The sequence below is a fragment of the Lineus longissimus genome, chromosome 6 (assembly GCF_910592395.1).
Source record: "Lineus longissimus chromosome 6, tnLinLong1.2, whole genome shotgun sequence".
Lineage (NCBI taxonomy): Eukaryota > Metazoa > Nemertea > Pilidiophora > Heteronemertea > Lineidae > Lineus > Lineus longissimus.
The window spans coordinates 463,947-480,823 of NC_088313.1; the positions used below are offsets into that span (position 1 = coordinate 463,947).

Sequence of the window (16,877 nt, forward strand, 5' to 3'; positions counted from 1 at the left end):
CTCTTTGAGAAGAGTGTCCGCAGACCTGACTCGCTTCCTCCTTTGTTGAGTTATCTCCGTGCTCTAGATACGGCATTCAGTGGCAATGAAGAGGTGTGTTTGAATCCTTCTCTGTCTTGGGCTTGTCAGTTCTTTGTCGACCGGCCGGGTTCTGTCTTTTGTCAAGTTGAAGGAAAACAAGTTCAGAACCTTCAGTCAATCATGTCAGTAGACTGAGGGCTGAGCAAGTCAAGAGGTCCAGCAGTCAAGAGGTCCATGGTTCAAACATTACAGTCAGTGTGCTATCATATGTGACCCGTTCTAGCAGAACCAGTCGCATGTCGCACATAAGATGAGCCTAGATGACACCAGGAGATAATAGAAGAAATTCATGTCATCAGATTTCACAAAAGGCAGACAATAGTGAAATGAACAAACAGTCCGTCTCAACCTGCCAAGCTCAGAGCGACATGCGACTGGTTTTGCTGGAACGGGTCACATATAAGCTCATAAGGGACCACAGCAAAAACACACATCTGCCAATGAGAAAGAAAGTAGGTATCATCTATCACTCCTAAATATGGCGATGAAAATCAGATAGATATCAGCGAAAACTGGAGGAAAATGCTGCATGTTTCGTCTTGAGAAGACCAAGAGAGATGTGCACCATCTACGATAGGAAGTGTAAGTTTGAGGTTCTTCTTACACTGAAACACAACAGACTAAGAATACCTCCCTTCAACTTCGACAGGAGGTGGAGGGCCCTCACACAATTGACAGGTCACATTTACCTATCTTCCAGCTAAGGTGAGATGCGTCTCATTGTCGAGCTCCTGTCATCGGACAACCACGCACATGTTCTCCAAATCACAGTGAAAGGCTCCACAAACGATCGTCTGCCTCCCCTTTCTGATTACGTAATCACAATTGTGATGAATTTCAGAGTACCCTGATGATCATTTCGGCAAATAGCTGGTCAGCTGCCGCGATTGTTGCGGATGTTTTCCGCCATTGTCCCGCCACGTGTCGAAGTTGTCCCGCGACAGACAAATATTTTGCCGCAATTTACTCCCTGTCGGCCAAGCATGACAGAATCCAATCAAACTTTCACCAAAATAGAAGGAATCCTAGTGTATTACCTACAACACTGTCCCTATATGTTGTCCATATAGTTAGATTGAAATGCCCCAAACTAGGAAATAAATGGCATGATAGATTCAACCTCAAGTTGCTATGTCCTGATTCTGGGCCAAGTCCACCATATGGCCTGACCCAGAAAATGTAAATTGTCATAAATTTTCCCCAAAATGTGACACCACTTGGGCCGGTTAGAGAAGTACTCAATTCATTGGATGGATGACTGTTCAAGTCTACCTGGACCATGGCACAAGTGCACTTGTACCGTATATTTCGACTGAAATTAAACCTCAAATTTTGCGATGAATAGTAAATAGGTCCAGGCTAAAACTTCTGCCACTTTACCTTTCTGGCTCAAGTGCCTAATCCATAAATTTCTTTTCAGTTACAACTGATAGTAGTCATACTTATGCTGGATGTAAGGGGACTTCATCAAGTCACTCTGGCCAAAATCATCTTGAAATTCATCAATGAGAATGAAATTGGCTGAAAACGTAGAAGTTGAAATGTAGCAAGTTTTTTTAACCTGAAGCCAATGACATCTGTCACTAAGCACTTCTTCACCTTTCATAAAAAAATCAAGGATCTCTTGAATTCATTGAATGCAAAAGTATTGATATTTTGCCTTGAAAAGACTGCACATTTCATGGAAGTCACACTCAAGTGATCCGTCTGCTGTTAGTTCCAACCAGTTGGGACTCCAGAGCAACATTTGAGCATTTTTATGGTTTACAGCAGGCTATCTCTTTACCACTCACTGCAGCAATAATGGTAGCACAATAAAGCCATCAAAATCGCTGGTTGGCGAGGCACTTTAAGCAGAAATATTGGGTTTTCCAAAGTGTAATGAACAATGAATAGTCAGGACCAAGGCAATACGTTTCAGCGACATGTGCCCAAATCTCAAGGTTTCCGTTGTTGCCAAGGTTACTGAGTGTTTCCTCCTTCAAATTGTCTCCTTGGGTTTAGGGTAACAAAGGGCCACATGTCTGCTCTCTTACAATGACAGGTGCCGAACGCCTCGACTCATGATGTCAAGTCATGAACATCACAGTACGAGTCCATTTCTTAATCCATTTCTAAATCCGCTGTGGTGATTGGGAGATTAAGGAAGTCATAGGATGGACATCGACCAAGTGTCCATCCTATGTCTCAATTTCATTAGTTTTGTAGCAGCTAATTTGGCTAATTTGGCTAATGTGTCATGTCTTCATTTGGGTCATGGGTTACACAGGCATTAAAAATGTTGTGAACTTCATGTAACTGAAAGACCAGCAATGGCGTGGCACGCACTCATGTAAAAAGAAAGGATGAAATATAATTCTTGCTTGGTGCACCCGATATAGTAACAAGTGTGTTGCACCTGAAGACTTGCAGAAGTGCGGCTGGCTTTTATTACGCTACCTTCCGAAAAAACTGTTTGAACTGTTTGTGTGAAAGATGACTGAATGATTTTATAGGGTTAAATGAGTTCTCTTCCTTTACTTGTTCAGACAATTCAATGATAACATCATTATCTCTGGTGGGTGGCAAACCAGCTGTCATAGTTCTTCAGATAACTCTGGCCATTATCAAAATGTCAATACTTTAACAGACCTTGGTAGACCAGGGTAGAGCTGGGTATTACTGACCTGGCTTACTTTAACTTTGTGTTATCTCCTCCAGTCAAGCCAAGTAATCATACTACGATCAAGTAAAAGTTGATGTCGAGTAAGTCATTTCAGAAATGTATGTTTTCATCTAAAAGTTAACATCGCAGCTCTGATGGCCATAAACATTCCGACCTAATGATAACAGAGTTATCAAAAGCGGCAGACCAACTGTCCCAGATCATCAAACTCCTTAGAGTAATCAGAATGTCAATATCTTGATAGCCCGAACAGATGCCGATCTAGAAACGGAGAATCAGGAACGGCAGCCATCTGCTTAAACTTGCCATGACCAGTCAAAGCAGATGCACCCTATCAACATGATAAATTGGTTGGCAGTGCATCCAAAGAAATGCTCTGGCAGGAGTGTTTTTGAGAATCACAAATTTGGGGAGGTGGTGAGAACTTGAATGGTATTAAAGGAGGATCACAAACCAAAAACTTACTGCAGACCACAACGACCAGTGATTTTATCAAGTTGGCACCAAACTATGCCTCTGTAAGAAGTCTATTTGTCAAGATTAAGATTTTTCAAACCCCTGCATGCAGACATGCTGTGCTAGAGTGGATGTTCGAATAGAAACAATTCATTTTGACACTTTTCACCAGTATCATACAATGGCCAGTCATTTTACCGAAATATCAAAAGAGACAAAGCAAGGATTCAAATTGGAACAGAATTTTACAAAAGCTAGCCAATGTTTCATCTGTTCCAAGCACTTCCATCAAAATTTGCCCCAAAGTTACAAAAGAGCGCATTCTAATCAAACGAGCGCTATACCATAATACGCTCCGGAGCGGGGCGTATAAAAAGACACATTTCCAGAAAAAAACTTCCTCTTGAAGTGTCATTGTCTTCTGGTTGACAAATTTATGAACGGCCGTTAATTCTGTGAATGCAGCACGTGGCAGACGTCGGCACACGTCCCTGCAGACGCATAAGCCTTTTGTCAACATCCCAATATCAGGCTGTTACTTTCAACCCCCTCTGTTATCAGAATTTGTTGTGAATCCTCGATACTCTGCATTTATTCCAACAGGATATACACAATGACCTATCAATAACTACTTGAGTGGAATTCATATACCCTTGCCACGTGATGATCTTACTTATACAACACGAGCAGACCAACGTTAGACAAAGGTGTTCAACGTTATTCAAGTTGTCCTCTTGACTCAACACTTTGTTACAAATCGACAAGGTCTAGGACACATTTTATAGCAATGCACACAACTTGACTCGGAGAACAATGACTTGGAAGATTAGACACGATACAACCGCATTTGAACTGTGTTCTATTCATCATTCCACTGAAGCATCATAAGATGATGCTAAAAGGGCCACTGGGACAATGGTGGGCAGATGACGCTGCTCTTTGAGATCCTATGTACGCACGTTATCAATGACGTCAACCATCTGCAGGGTCAAGTTCAATAGAAGCTAGACAGTGCTCTGTAAAACCCAAGGAGGTGGGTACAAACCTATTCTGCTCTTTGAGATTCGAATGCGTTCTGTTTTCAAGCGGTTGCTAGAACACATTGACCAAAAGTCAGGGTCACTTGCATAAATCATTCCACCCGACTGCCTGTTCAACAGAGTCAGCTTCCATCTAAATCAAACCTTAATATCCTAAATGGTGTTGGGTGTTCTCTATCTGTAAATCAAAACTATAATATCTGAAATGGCGGCTTGGCATTCCATTGTTGTCAAGGAGTCAACATTGGGCTGTTGTTCCTCTCAAAGCAACCTTGGGCCAGATTCTTTCATGGATACCTTAATGATGGGATAAAACCACCAGGAAGTCAAAATGATTAGTCCACGGTTTGTTGTTTCCGTGTTGTCCTGTCATAGCATGTGGGTGGCGTTGCCGACTTTATCTGAAATTGTGAAGTCAAGTTTGTTGCTTGATCGTAATCCATACCAGGAATGTATGCCAACGCTCATCCCGCCTTGGAGGAGGTATACCCCCTCCGGTAGGTACCACATTCAAGTGCAGAGCGAATGCTGTAAACAAGAAGGCCAATACTACAGCAAAACCTGTAGGGTGATATTCTCTCCAGCAGACATTACCTTGAGACACGACATCAAAACTACCCATACTGAAAGGATGAGCAGCCCTCTCTTTCAAAACATCCTGAAGAGGATCTCTTTGTGGTGAAGAAGATAATGGCCCAATATCTCTTCCTTGAAACTAGAGAGAGAAAAAATCAACAAAATTGAGAAGAAAAAGAGATCTTTTAATAATAGCAGGCAAAGAAAGTGTCCTGAAGAGGCTTTCAATAGGAGCAACTTGTGGAAAAAACCTCAAACAGAGAGACTCGAATAAGATTCTTAGGCATTTTAAGACATCTCCCCGGAGACAAAAACATCTTTTTATCATCGAAGATGAATAGGCGGACAGCCTCGGAGCAGGACAACATCCTGTTCTAAAATCGTCCCATTCATTGATTAAAAAACGTGCATAATACTGGACACCGCCAGGCCGACGGCGGGATGATATCACAAAAATAACGTCAGCACACATCTGCTCATTGCGCGTGAATGATGCCACGGACACGTAAGAAATCATTTGGCGTAAATCTGTGATAAATACCCATTGTGAATTTTTCGATGTGGGTCATGAATGTAATAAGGATGCTCTAAGCTCCAGGCTCAGATTAGCTGACAGGGATGATTCAGAATTATTTTCAGCCAAAGATCAGGATTTTGTTGGGCTGCTGACAATTCCACTGATGATCAAAAGACTCTTCTCAGCTGATGTCATGAACTATAGTGTTAATTCTTGGTCAAAGATAAATGAGATCTGGCGCTAACTTCAAGCAAGAGATAGAAACTAGACGCCAAGAGCAGAAGACGATCATATAGACACAAGATATTTTGTCAAATTTGTCAAATATGGTGCAACGGATTTCCCTCCAATTTCAAAATTTATGTGAATCCAATGATTCACATGAGCAAGATTTACGAGAATGTTTGTCGTATCATTTATGAGATTGTCGAGAGTGTTGTTCAGTTATGTTGGCAGACGCAACATTTGGCTAGATGCCAAGATGGCTGGTTTCTGACAGAGGGTAAAATGCACCAACTACACAAAGTGAAAGTCTACAAAATCATTTGCTTTCAGTTTGGAAGTTTTACACTGTGGAGATCCATGCTATGTCGGTATTGCACATAGGATGAAGAGATTTAACTCAAGGCTCATGTCTTGCAGAGAGGAACTATGGGGACAACAGTTGACATTGTTCTAGAGACATTAGATCTGAGAGGGATAATCTCTCTCACAGCTAGGGGTACCAGATATAACCTCTATCCCATCTGCTCAGTCAACGAAGTGGACTGGTTGAACCAGTGGAATATCTGAGATTGGTGTCTTATATTTAGTGATTTGCCCACATATAAGAGAAGATTTTGGGTAGTTCTGTCCAGAACGTCAGAAGGGAGCATTTCCGACAAATTTTCTGCAACGATCTATCAAGAGGGTCACAAAACGAAAATCTTTATACTGTTATCACCACAGAACTTCTACAATGTGAGGATATTTTCATAACGAACTTTCAAGCCACGTGGGCGACCACAAAATCCAAATCGGCACAATACTCTAAACCGCAGAACAAGAAAAGGACAATAACGCCTGACCACACAACATACTGAATATATGAATCGGTGTCATTCATTAGGATGGGCATGAATGAGACACCCACATCAAAGCCTTTGTAATCAACAACCACATTAAGGTGGACAATATATATGAATATGACCTGCCATTTGGCTTTAACAAAGACCATTAATAAATTACTATACTTGCACTATCACATGGGATTTTTGATATCACGTGGGATTTTTCCTGTCCCAGGTATACTTTTTCACCACCCCCTCAAATTTCTGACAGGTTGGCAAAAGAGATATAAATAGACTATTACGAAAATATCAAGATATGTCAATGAAATCTTTTGTAAATTCTTTACAATTGGTGAAAATTGAGCAATATTCATCAAAGCAGAGAAAGCCTTTCAAAAAAAAAAAAATCAAAAAATATTTGCGTCAGAAATTTGATCTGCACCACCAAAAACAGCATTGAGAAATTCCCTTTCATTTCAATATCCCTCAATCTTCTCGATAATTTATATGTTTTAATTCAACGATCTGTTTTAGAGGATTGAGCAACCAATTAAATAATTCCAAGTGATTTCTCAACCAAAACAGAATGCAAGTATTTCTCAATCTCTATGAGCGTGAACAGATGACAGCCGGCCAGAGATTGGAGTGATATTGCACCTCCTGGACTGAGCCAATCAGAGCTGAGCAGACGGCCGATACGAAAACTCCACAGGGCAAGAAACAATAACTCAACTGCGTAAAGCAGTCCCAACTCATTCATGCTTGGCCTGAAGAGAAGTCCACACACTGGAAATACCTATTGTCAAGCGATATCCTTGCTATTGTATTGCTCGCAGCACCTATTGTGTTCGTTTATTGTGGCGATGGGTTGGAAGGAGGAAAACCAAGCGGTCTACCATCTCTCCAACAGATGAAGGAATAGTTTTGGAAGTTGCACATCAAACACGAGCGGCACGTGTTTGAGATTTGGATATATACATTTGGACGTTTGTGCGTCTGCCAAAATGGCCTGGATACTTGGCCACACGACTTGTATCTTGACAACGTTGATATGGATAGTTGAAGGGGTAGGTAGTTTTTTTCTACATCAGCAAGGTTTTCGTTTTTGAATCAACATTTCTTTTTCTGCCAATATTCTGTCAGCAGCAATGAGAGTTTCATTCACTTCATCAAGGCCCAACCCCAAAGGAAGGATACGCAGGCCTTTTTTGCAATTTGATTATTCTTTTCTTTTATTATTCCACTGTACTGAATCAAACACCTCTTTTCGTAAAAAAAGATCCTTGTTATTCCATGGGCCAGATAAAGACATATAATATGCTGCCTGTTATTGACTGATGGTAATTCGTCAAGAATAACATTATAATCAAATATTTGTGGAGCAGTTACTTATACTGTTTTACTGTACTTCTGTGAGTGTCAGACATGTATCATTGAACAAGATACAGACTTGAGGCTTGTTCTTACAGGGGAAAGGACAAGCACAAGGGAAGCGCAGCAGGACGGGGGGGGTCCCATCTCAGCCAAATATTACTCCTCTTATTGCGTTCATAGTCACAATTTGATAGGAGAGTTTCAATTCCTGGTAGAAGCTGTGTTGCTAGCAGCGTATGTCTGTGACTTATTTTCTTCATTTTAAAAAGTTATAACATCTGGTATTGGAATAAAACCAACAGAGTCATAAATCATCAGCAGAGATATGTGTCACACAATGTATCCTTTTGTCGAGTCACCATGCAATAGCATAATCTGGAGCAATTAACAAAGAAATAGAGGAAATGTTTCAACAATAGAGTTGATAAACATCAGCTTAGTTTGTAAATACAAATATCATAATCTATTTTTTTCAAATTTGACTTTGATCAGGAAGACACGAAACAACCAGTGCGGCTTTTAACAAGTTGTCAATGACGGGAATAGATATAGAATCGGAAGTTGATCAAAGGACAAGAAAGCCATCGAGTTGGTCTTTAATGATACCGAATGGTTCTTACAACACTACATTTCTTATCAACTGAAAATCACTATTCGTCACTGCGGAATTTCAGCAAAGAGATTTCAGCCGAGCTATCATATCTGACCCCAATCTACAGAAAGTCTTCACCCGTTTCGCGATACAAATGATTTCACTCATCCAATAATCGCCTTGTCACAAACTTTTCTCAGGAGAAATCTAAAGATTTGCTTCCAGTTTTCTCAACCAGTGTCCCAGCAGCAGGGCACCATTCCTTCCTTTCACATTTTCATTGAGCAGACGACCCGATTTGATTGTCAAGTAGATCAGATTACAGGAACTTTTTACATCGCCTTGGGCACCATACAGGGTGTCCCTAAATTGAAGCCTTTGCTTCTACTCTGTATTGTCAATGGCAATATGAGCCAGTGCAATATCATTCTTTCTCATTGATCATCATGCCAATGCATCATGCACTTGGCCCACATACTTTTGTGAATAGTATCAAATTTATTAGTAATTTTTCGACCAGAACTCAAGTATAGCCACTTCTGACATGAAGTGTCCCCAACCAGCTGCAAATGTTTATATTTGGTCACAAGTTGCACTTTGCAGCCCAAAAGATAAATTTCATCACATGTCTGTTATCTTACAGCCTTTGTCTCGGTGCAAAAACCTAAAATATAAAACTGCATTGCATTGGCTAACAATACAGTCCATGTGCATCTTATACAGGGCCAGCAGACCATAACTGTCAGACAGGTGTACCAAAAACAGAGATAACCTGCTGGCAAAATATTTGAAGACTACCCTGAACAAACTATCAAATGTTTATACACAAAATATCTAAATAGCTGTTCATGTTCTGAACCATTATGAAATCTATACCAGACTTCCTTCCCCTAACTAATTGGCCCCTGGATATATTGCAGGTAAACTAATATGTTAATGGACTAAAAACAAAACAAAGTAGATTGTGACAAATAACACTTGAACAGATTTCCACACAAAGCATGAGCTGAAATTCTTGAATCGTTTAATAATGCAATGAATGTGTGGTAAAACATTTCTGGCTACAGTAAATTATGCCCCCCCCCCCCCAGCATTCCAAAATGAAGGCCTGCCAGCTTTACAATTCTTTAATTTAACATAACGATTGTTGGCTGATTAAAATTTACAACATGTGACCTCAGAGGTAGGCAGTAAAAATCCCAAATTTTGAAAAATTTTACCAATTTGAAAAAAAAATTCTTAAAAAAACTAATATTTAAACTGATTTAAATATTTAAACTGATTCAAAGAAAATTTCAGAAAAATAAATTTGAACAAACAAATTCCAAAATGGATAAAAAAGAGCAAAAATATTTCCAAAAATCTCAAAATATTCCATATATCCCAGAATATTTGAAAAAAGATTCTGAAAAAATTATGAATTTTCGGATTTTTACCTACTACCTACATTTGAATTTTTACCGTTAGGATTCTTACAGTTAGGATTTTTACCGGATAAGAACATAATTCTTGAGAAAAGGTTTTAACTCTTATTAGCTGTTCTTTGATGATACCAATGCATCATGTCTAAATGGGTTAATACAGCCCAGTTAATATCGAAAGAATGACTGGTAGTGGGAGGATTGGTAAATATGCGATAAGTCAAGTTATTTCTTATATCCACCTGAACTAACTTGGTGAAAAAGCTATTTCTGATATCAAGCATGTTGATGTCGATTTGTATTTTTAGTTCGGAGCGGAAGTAGTCTATTTCACGCAAAGTTTACAGGAACAACCTGTAGATCTCATGAGATACTTAGTAGTCAATGTATAGGCCTCTTTCGATAACTCTAGAGTGAGATGTATTTTACTCTCATGAAGCTTGCAACATTCCTGTTTCTTGTTAAACTCATTCATGAATGGATGCACTGACAGAGAAAATGATTTACTTTCGCAGTAGACAGCAGAAAATAAACATCCAAATCACCCGATGAAATTTTAATTAAATTTGTGCTTCCATGGCGACTGGGGAAACATTAATTGTTTCGCAACTGAAATTAACTTCCACAATCTTGATTGAATTACTTGGAGATTATTTCCGAGTGTAACGGTCTCCAGCACTGGGATGATATGTTAGGTTTGTGGCACTTTTTTGACAACCAAGTTGGTGTTGAAACATTTCTTGGAGAACAATCCACTGATGAACCACCACAGACACCCGGCCTTTGTTTAACTTCAGTGACAGGGCCGGGCCGCAGAACCATTAAAGCCTATGAGGGAAATTTCAAGGACCGACTGGTTGGAAGTCTCTCATACTGAAGTGTCTCATGCATTCAGAAAAGGGTTAAGTAAAGTGAAATCTGAAAAGCCGTCATAAATCACAAACTTAGTTTCATTCTCATGCGAAATTTCTAAATTGGATGATAAATTTGACAAGAATCCTTATCAGTCCCTCATGAACAATGACATATTTCATGTTCCCGACATTAAATCTTGTGTTCATTCGATGGAGTCCATTAGGCGTACCCTAAGGGTGCTTCCTGGAGCCTGAGGGCTGTAACTGGAAACCCTCACGTGTTGCCCTGAGGTCCTCCTCACTGGAGGCTTGCTAAATAGGGCCACTTTCACTCATAAAACTGAGGAGTGCAAGTATCTAGTTTCAATCAAGGGCCAACCAAAATATCCAACATCAGAAACACCCTGTGGGGAGTAAGTGGAGCAATGGCTGGCAGGCTCCTTGCTCTAGAACCTGAGTGGAAAAAGGCAAGTTAGACCAAGATACCAGGGTGAAGTCTCGGGCCGACTGCTGGATGAGTCCATGCCACCAGAGACACTGGCCCACGGTGGCTCCAGGAATAGGAGGAGCACCTTGACTTTCCTTTCATGATATACACTAGTATGTATGTTCATTCAGCTGACCATGCATACTCTTTGCTGTAGATCCACACATGTAGCAAGCGCTGATGTCAATTTCAGATATCAATCTTATCCCTGACATAACTGTTGCTATTCCTAAACTAAACGGAGAACCAAATTCTCAAAATCAAAGATATTGACGGATAGGCATTGAAAAAGGGGTTCATCAAATGGTGCAATTCATTGCAACAGTACAAACATGTTGACATGGTTCCAACTCAAACCTTGAAAACATGTCAATGACTTTCACAGGACTATCAAGGACCAAATCAATCAGAAAACTGCTACCCCTTCAGTGCACATGGTAGGACAGTGGGACTTGAATGCAAATGTACAAGTTTCCCAACATACAGTTTTATATGAAACAAAGTGTTGAAATTGATACTGCAATGAACTTGTGAGGACATTTGCTGACCTTTCCCAATTATCAGGACTCTTGACAATTGGTCTCATAGAGAAAGACCTGAATAAACTGAACTTGTGCTTTGTTTTCCAAGGCATAGCTGACACATACTCTGATTGACTGAGCTGGCGCTGGTCATAGCCTCCCCAAGGAATGGTCTGACACAAACATACCCTCACTGGCTGACTGGTCTCCTGGGGAATGGTCTGTGGCTGACTAGTCTCCCAGGGAACGGCCTGAAACACCTCACAGGGAATGGCCTGATACACCTCACAGGGAATGGCCTGAAACACCTCACAGGGAATGGCCTGATACACCTCACAGGGAATGGCCTGAAACACCTCACAGGGAATGGCCTGATACACCTCACAGGGAACGGCCTGATACACCTCACAGGGAATGGCCTGAAACACCTCACAGGGAATGGCCTGATACACCTCACAGGGAATGGCCTGATACACCTCACAGGGAATGGCCTGAAACACCTCACAGGGAATGGCCTGATACACCTCACAGGGAACGGCCTGATACACCAACTCATAAAAGGTCTGTGAGTTATGAACAGATGTGTGCGTATCTTATCACTGCACCCATTATGACACTGATCTGCATCCATAACAACAGGTGGAAATGTGGACCCAGATCTCATATAACAAAACAGGAAATGTTCTCTTCAATTTATTTGCATCGGTCCACTTAGAATACTGAATTTGATCAAATTTAACTAAACACATTAGATGCTGGAAATATGTCGCTGAGCGCTACTGTTTTTGTCGCAAGATTTCAGGGCGCTGATCATCAAAATATGATTTTCTGACTGACCTAATCTGGTACTCTGTGGGCATGTTCTTGAGCAAGGAACTTTACCACAGATATCTTGCCTCAAATGATGCAAGAGAGTAACTGACCAATTATGGCAAAATATACTGACAGGGCATTCTTACATCAGCAACATTTGCTTAACTTATAGACTACAAGTTGCACATGAATGATTAATCAGCTACCAACATCTGCTTGTGGGAAATGTAAATAAAGGACCCCAGATTGGACTTTGGATTTTGTTTTCACTGGCAAACAACAGCACCATGTAACAAGATTGAAATTAATAACAAGGTAATTGACCTGATAGTGCAGTAACAATGGTTGGCCTGTACCCCAAGCCCGTGCCTAGTTGTTTATAGCCAAAATTTAAGATTTTTCTAAAATCCAGTTGAATCTCTTTGTAAGGAGATCATTTGGGAGCAAAATCACTGTCCCTAAAAGATTCACAGGGAGGTTTCAATCAATGTAGCAGTCGTCTTATCAATACTGCTTCTGAAAGCTACAATCCGACTCAAAAATACGATAAAGCTCTAAAAACCCTTGAGCTGTGTCCAGTACCCATGTCTCCCTGCCATGAGAACCGACAAATCTACCCCCTCCACTCACTGTTTGCTTTCCCAATAAACCCCAACAAAGATGAAGTACCACAACGTCAACAGAGGCCACTTTGGTGCAAAAACAAATCTGTCCCTAAAGCTTTATTAGCAGCTTGATCTGTCTCCCCTGACAGCTGGCTCCACCAACTTGGGCCAACATTACGTAAGACGCCGTCACACGAATTGTAAGGGTTGAAATATCAAACCTGTGGGTCTAAAACTTGGATTCAAGTTAAATTGGGCAACAGCATTGCAGATAATTGTATCAGCCAAGGTCGAGATACAGTACGATCCATCTGTCTCGGATTTACTCACTTGTGCAACAATCTTCAAACTGACACCAGCTTGCCATTCTCATTCCCCTCTGCACAAGTCTTTTTAAATATTGGACGTTATCATTACCAAAAGGCAGAATAGAACTCTAGTAATGAAAGCATAAGTCTACTCCAGAACTATTTGTAGCCACTGTGTTATTAACCTAAGTCCCAAACACTCGGCCTAAATTTATATCAAGTGTACCATCCTACTTTCCTCCCCAGTCAATGAGGTAATATCTTATTAAAAGATGACAGGCGCACAAGTCTTGAATTCACAATCACCAGCCAAAGAGAAAGCTGAGTCAATATCTCTAAGCCAGGGGACTATATCTGTCAAGGGTTGATTTGAGCAACGCCAGAAGCCACGGAAGGGATCAGTCTTTTCAGCTGAATGATCGCCCCATTTCAGAGGTCCTTCCCTTCAGTTCAAGTAGGCCAGCATGAGAGCCAAACTACCATCTTTGATAGAGTCACCTTGGTTTCCAGCTCAATAAATCATTGAAAGTCAAATTCAAGCATTTTTAATCAAATCTCTCTCCTTATTCACTTCAGGTGGAGCTGCCGAAATTCATCGACTTGAAAAAACACTATCCTGGCTATGCGCAATACGGAGGCCATTATCGAGACCATGACATCATCAGAGTGACGAAAGCTCACGCAACGTCAGTGCCACACTACACATCCGCTTTAAGACTATCATACGCCCTCAACAGGATCGGAGAAGTGCACTCTATTGGTGCAAACAGACAACAATTGGAGCAAAATAACTTAGAATCTTTCACTGGAGCTCATGGAGTAAAATATATTCAGGATCCTATTGTGTTTGGGCCATATTTAGATCTAAAATATAAATCTCCAGTGGTTATAAAGCCGGATGGGAAGGACCGCCAGATGATTATTCTCAATTTATACGGCCGTCAAGGCATAGTAAGATTAGCGACATATAAGTATAAAACTGCTGATGCACATGTTGCATTGTGGGACTGTGACCACTTTCATGAGACGAGAGACTGGAGCTTATATCGACATTTAATAGCTGTGGAATTCTGGGAGTCACCAGGTATGTATCACTACCAACACCATCAGCTCTTAAGCCCTCATACAACTTAGAGCAGACTCCACCTCATCTGCTTCAGACCTGCTCCCTTATGAAGAATAGAGAGGAATACTGGCCAAAGGACTCCACCCTAACCACAAAGCTCTGAGACTCTGTGACAGAACTCTAACTCCATCCACCTTATAATCTTAATGGTCATCTTCTAGTACTTTCTGTACATTTCACATGGCCTTTTCTTGATGCAGACAACTGAAAATACTAATGTTCCTGTATTTCATTTCAGATTCATCCTGTGCCGAATCTAAAGAAGACTTAGCCATTCTGAAGCGGCCATTGCGGCATTCAAGGAAACCACATCGTCGACGTCACAGCAAGCGATCATCGCCAAAACTTGCAGATCTCCCGTCAGAGGAGTGAAGGACTCTGGGATACAAATAACTGAACTTTACCCAGCGGTGCATGCCATTCCTTTCTTCAGAGCAGGAAATATGTTCAAATAATATCAAACATTATGGAAACAAAGGCAATTTTCTTAACCTCAGAGATTAAAAACGTGAGACAAATTGTTTGGATGAACGAATCAATGCCAGTGATAATTTCACACATTATTTGGAAATGACCTCAAGTATGAGCCCACCCCATGACGTCAAACTCTACAGACTCTTCAAATAAAATGTCATATATAGCCTGATCGGTGTTATTTTTTGGGGTTAGTTCAAATAGCTGAATGTAGGCATAGCATATTCTTTAAAGGCAGCTTTAAATGCACAAGCTGTATACGCACAAAGTGTATTGGTTTACATACGGTAAACACTGGTTTACATATGGTAAACACTGGTTTACATACACTGTTAACTGTAACCGCCAAATTTTCGTGCGGGTCTTGTTTTCAAGTATTTCTGAAAAAAAAATTTCTTTACAATTTTTATTTTTCAAAAATTTTTTTTTGGCTGACTACCTGATTTCAAAAATTGCTGTGAAAAAAAAATTTCTTCACAATTTTTATTTCGTAAATTTTGCAATTTGCGAAGATTTCTGAAAAAAAAAATTTTTTTTTACAATTTTCATTTTCAAGAATTGAGATTATTTCGCAGCCATTTAAAATAAAAACTGTGAAGAAATTTGTTTTTTCAGAAATTTTTGCCAATTGCAAAATTAACGAAATTCCCATCGCGAGTACAATTTAACGCCAACCAACACAAACCAGTCTAGAGATGTCGATTTATGAACAATTTTGACGGTCCATTATAGGTATGAGTATGGTATTTATGAGTACATGATGTTCACGGCTGTGTTTCCATCACACATGATTTCAACTACATGGACTTGGCACACTAGTAAAATATCCCAAGTGCCCTTGTCAAATTGTCAAGACTGGTGGAGTATCACCGTTGTTCAAACTCAGAATATCAAATAAGTTTAATGCACAATTGGTGAACGTATCATATGGCTAAATCGAGACATTGGTAAAAAACTTGTTTCAAATAATAATAAAGTAGCGCTTGTCAGGGTGACACTTGTTTTCATAAGGCTAATCCCCCATGCAACACTTTTCTGATACATTGATGATTGTCAACTTATTGTGGCCCAACAGAACTGGTCTTCTAAAAGTCTAATCACTGACCTTATCATGATTTTCTAATTCATAATAACTGTGAGAAACTGACCAAATGGTGCCAAATTATCACTTACTTAGAATGTCTGTATGCCCAAATCATTTTGAAAGGTACATGTAATTGAAACTGGAAAGACTTTCTTTAAAAATCGATTGAACACCATCATTTCAGAGGTGAAGGATTAGTACAGTTTTTGTGCAGTGTGGGAATGGGTATAATGTAATACTAAGCTGAGGAGTACAGATCTGAACATTGTACATAAATATGAAGATATTTGCATGTTTTTTGTATGTTGTAACTTTATCAAAGATGGTTACTCTGAATTGTAAGTTGGAGTGACCACATAACAGGAGCAGATTCAGAGAGGCGAGGGGGGGGGCAGAAAGATACAACCATTCACCTTTTTGGAATGCCCGACTCATCTTTTTCGGTTATCTGGATCTGTGAAAAGTCTACTTGGATCTTATGAAGATTTATTAACATTATTTCGATTAAAATAAAGTATATTATACCTATTTATTTAAGAAAATTGTAAAAATGATTGGGTGAACCCAACTACACCATAATGTGTTCACTGTAGGGAAATGAAGAGAAACATTAGAAAACAGGCCATAACTTTAGTTACATTTTCCATGGCCAGGTGGCAGTAGTATCAAGACTGATGAGATTTTTATATGATTTAAGTGTACAATGCTTTATAGTAACTTGCTTGTATGTAGTCAATATGTAAATAAATATATGTGTCATTCAACTCGGTGTCTTCTTTGAATAATTCAATAGATCCTGGAGACCCATGAGCTTGAGACTACAAACACACTGAC

The 16,877-nt window shown here is 40.0% G+C and overlaps 2 protein-coding genes across 3 annotated transcripts in view; one reads left to right on the plus strand and one right to left on the minus strand.

Annotated features, from left to right (window-relative positions):
* LOC135489453 (anaphase-promoting complex subunit 4-like) overlaps positions 1–16,877 on the minus strand; it is a 38,005-nt gene that overhangs the window by 6,110 nt on the left and 15,018 nt on the right. The window lies entirely within an intron of this gene.
* Positions 7,072–16,807, plus strand: LOC135489458 (uncharacterized). Its single transcript, XM_064774820.1, has 3 exons — positions 7,072–7,451; positions 13,936–14,443; positions 14,724–16,807. The coding sequence occupies exons 1-3, from the start codon at positions 7,389–7,391 to the stop codon at positions 14,855–14,857; spliced, it is 705 nt and encodes a 234-aa protein (XP_064630890.1). The 5' UTR covers positions 7,072–7,388; the 3' UTR covers positions 14,858–16,807.

Excerpts from the sequence above, each read along its gene's own strand:
- LOC135489458 (XM_064774820.1), top strand. The coding sequence starts at position 7,389 with ATGGCCTGGATACTTGGCCACACGACTTGTATCTTGACAACGTTGATA. Across the intron at positions 7,452-13,935 it reads TGATATGGATAGTTGAAGGG|GTGGAGCTGCCGAAATTCAT; the intron begins GTAGGTAGTTTT and ends TATTCACTTCAG. Across the intron at positions 14,444-14,723 it reads GGAATTCTGGGAGTCACCAG|ATTCATCCTGTGCCGAATCT; the intron begins GTATGTATCACT and ends ATTTCATTTCAG.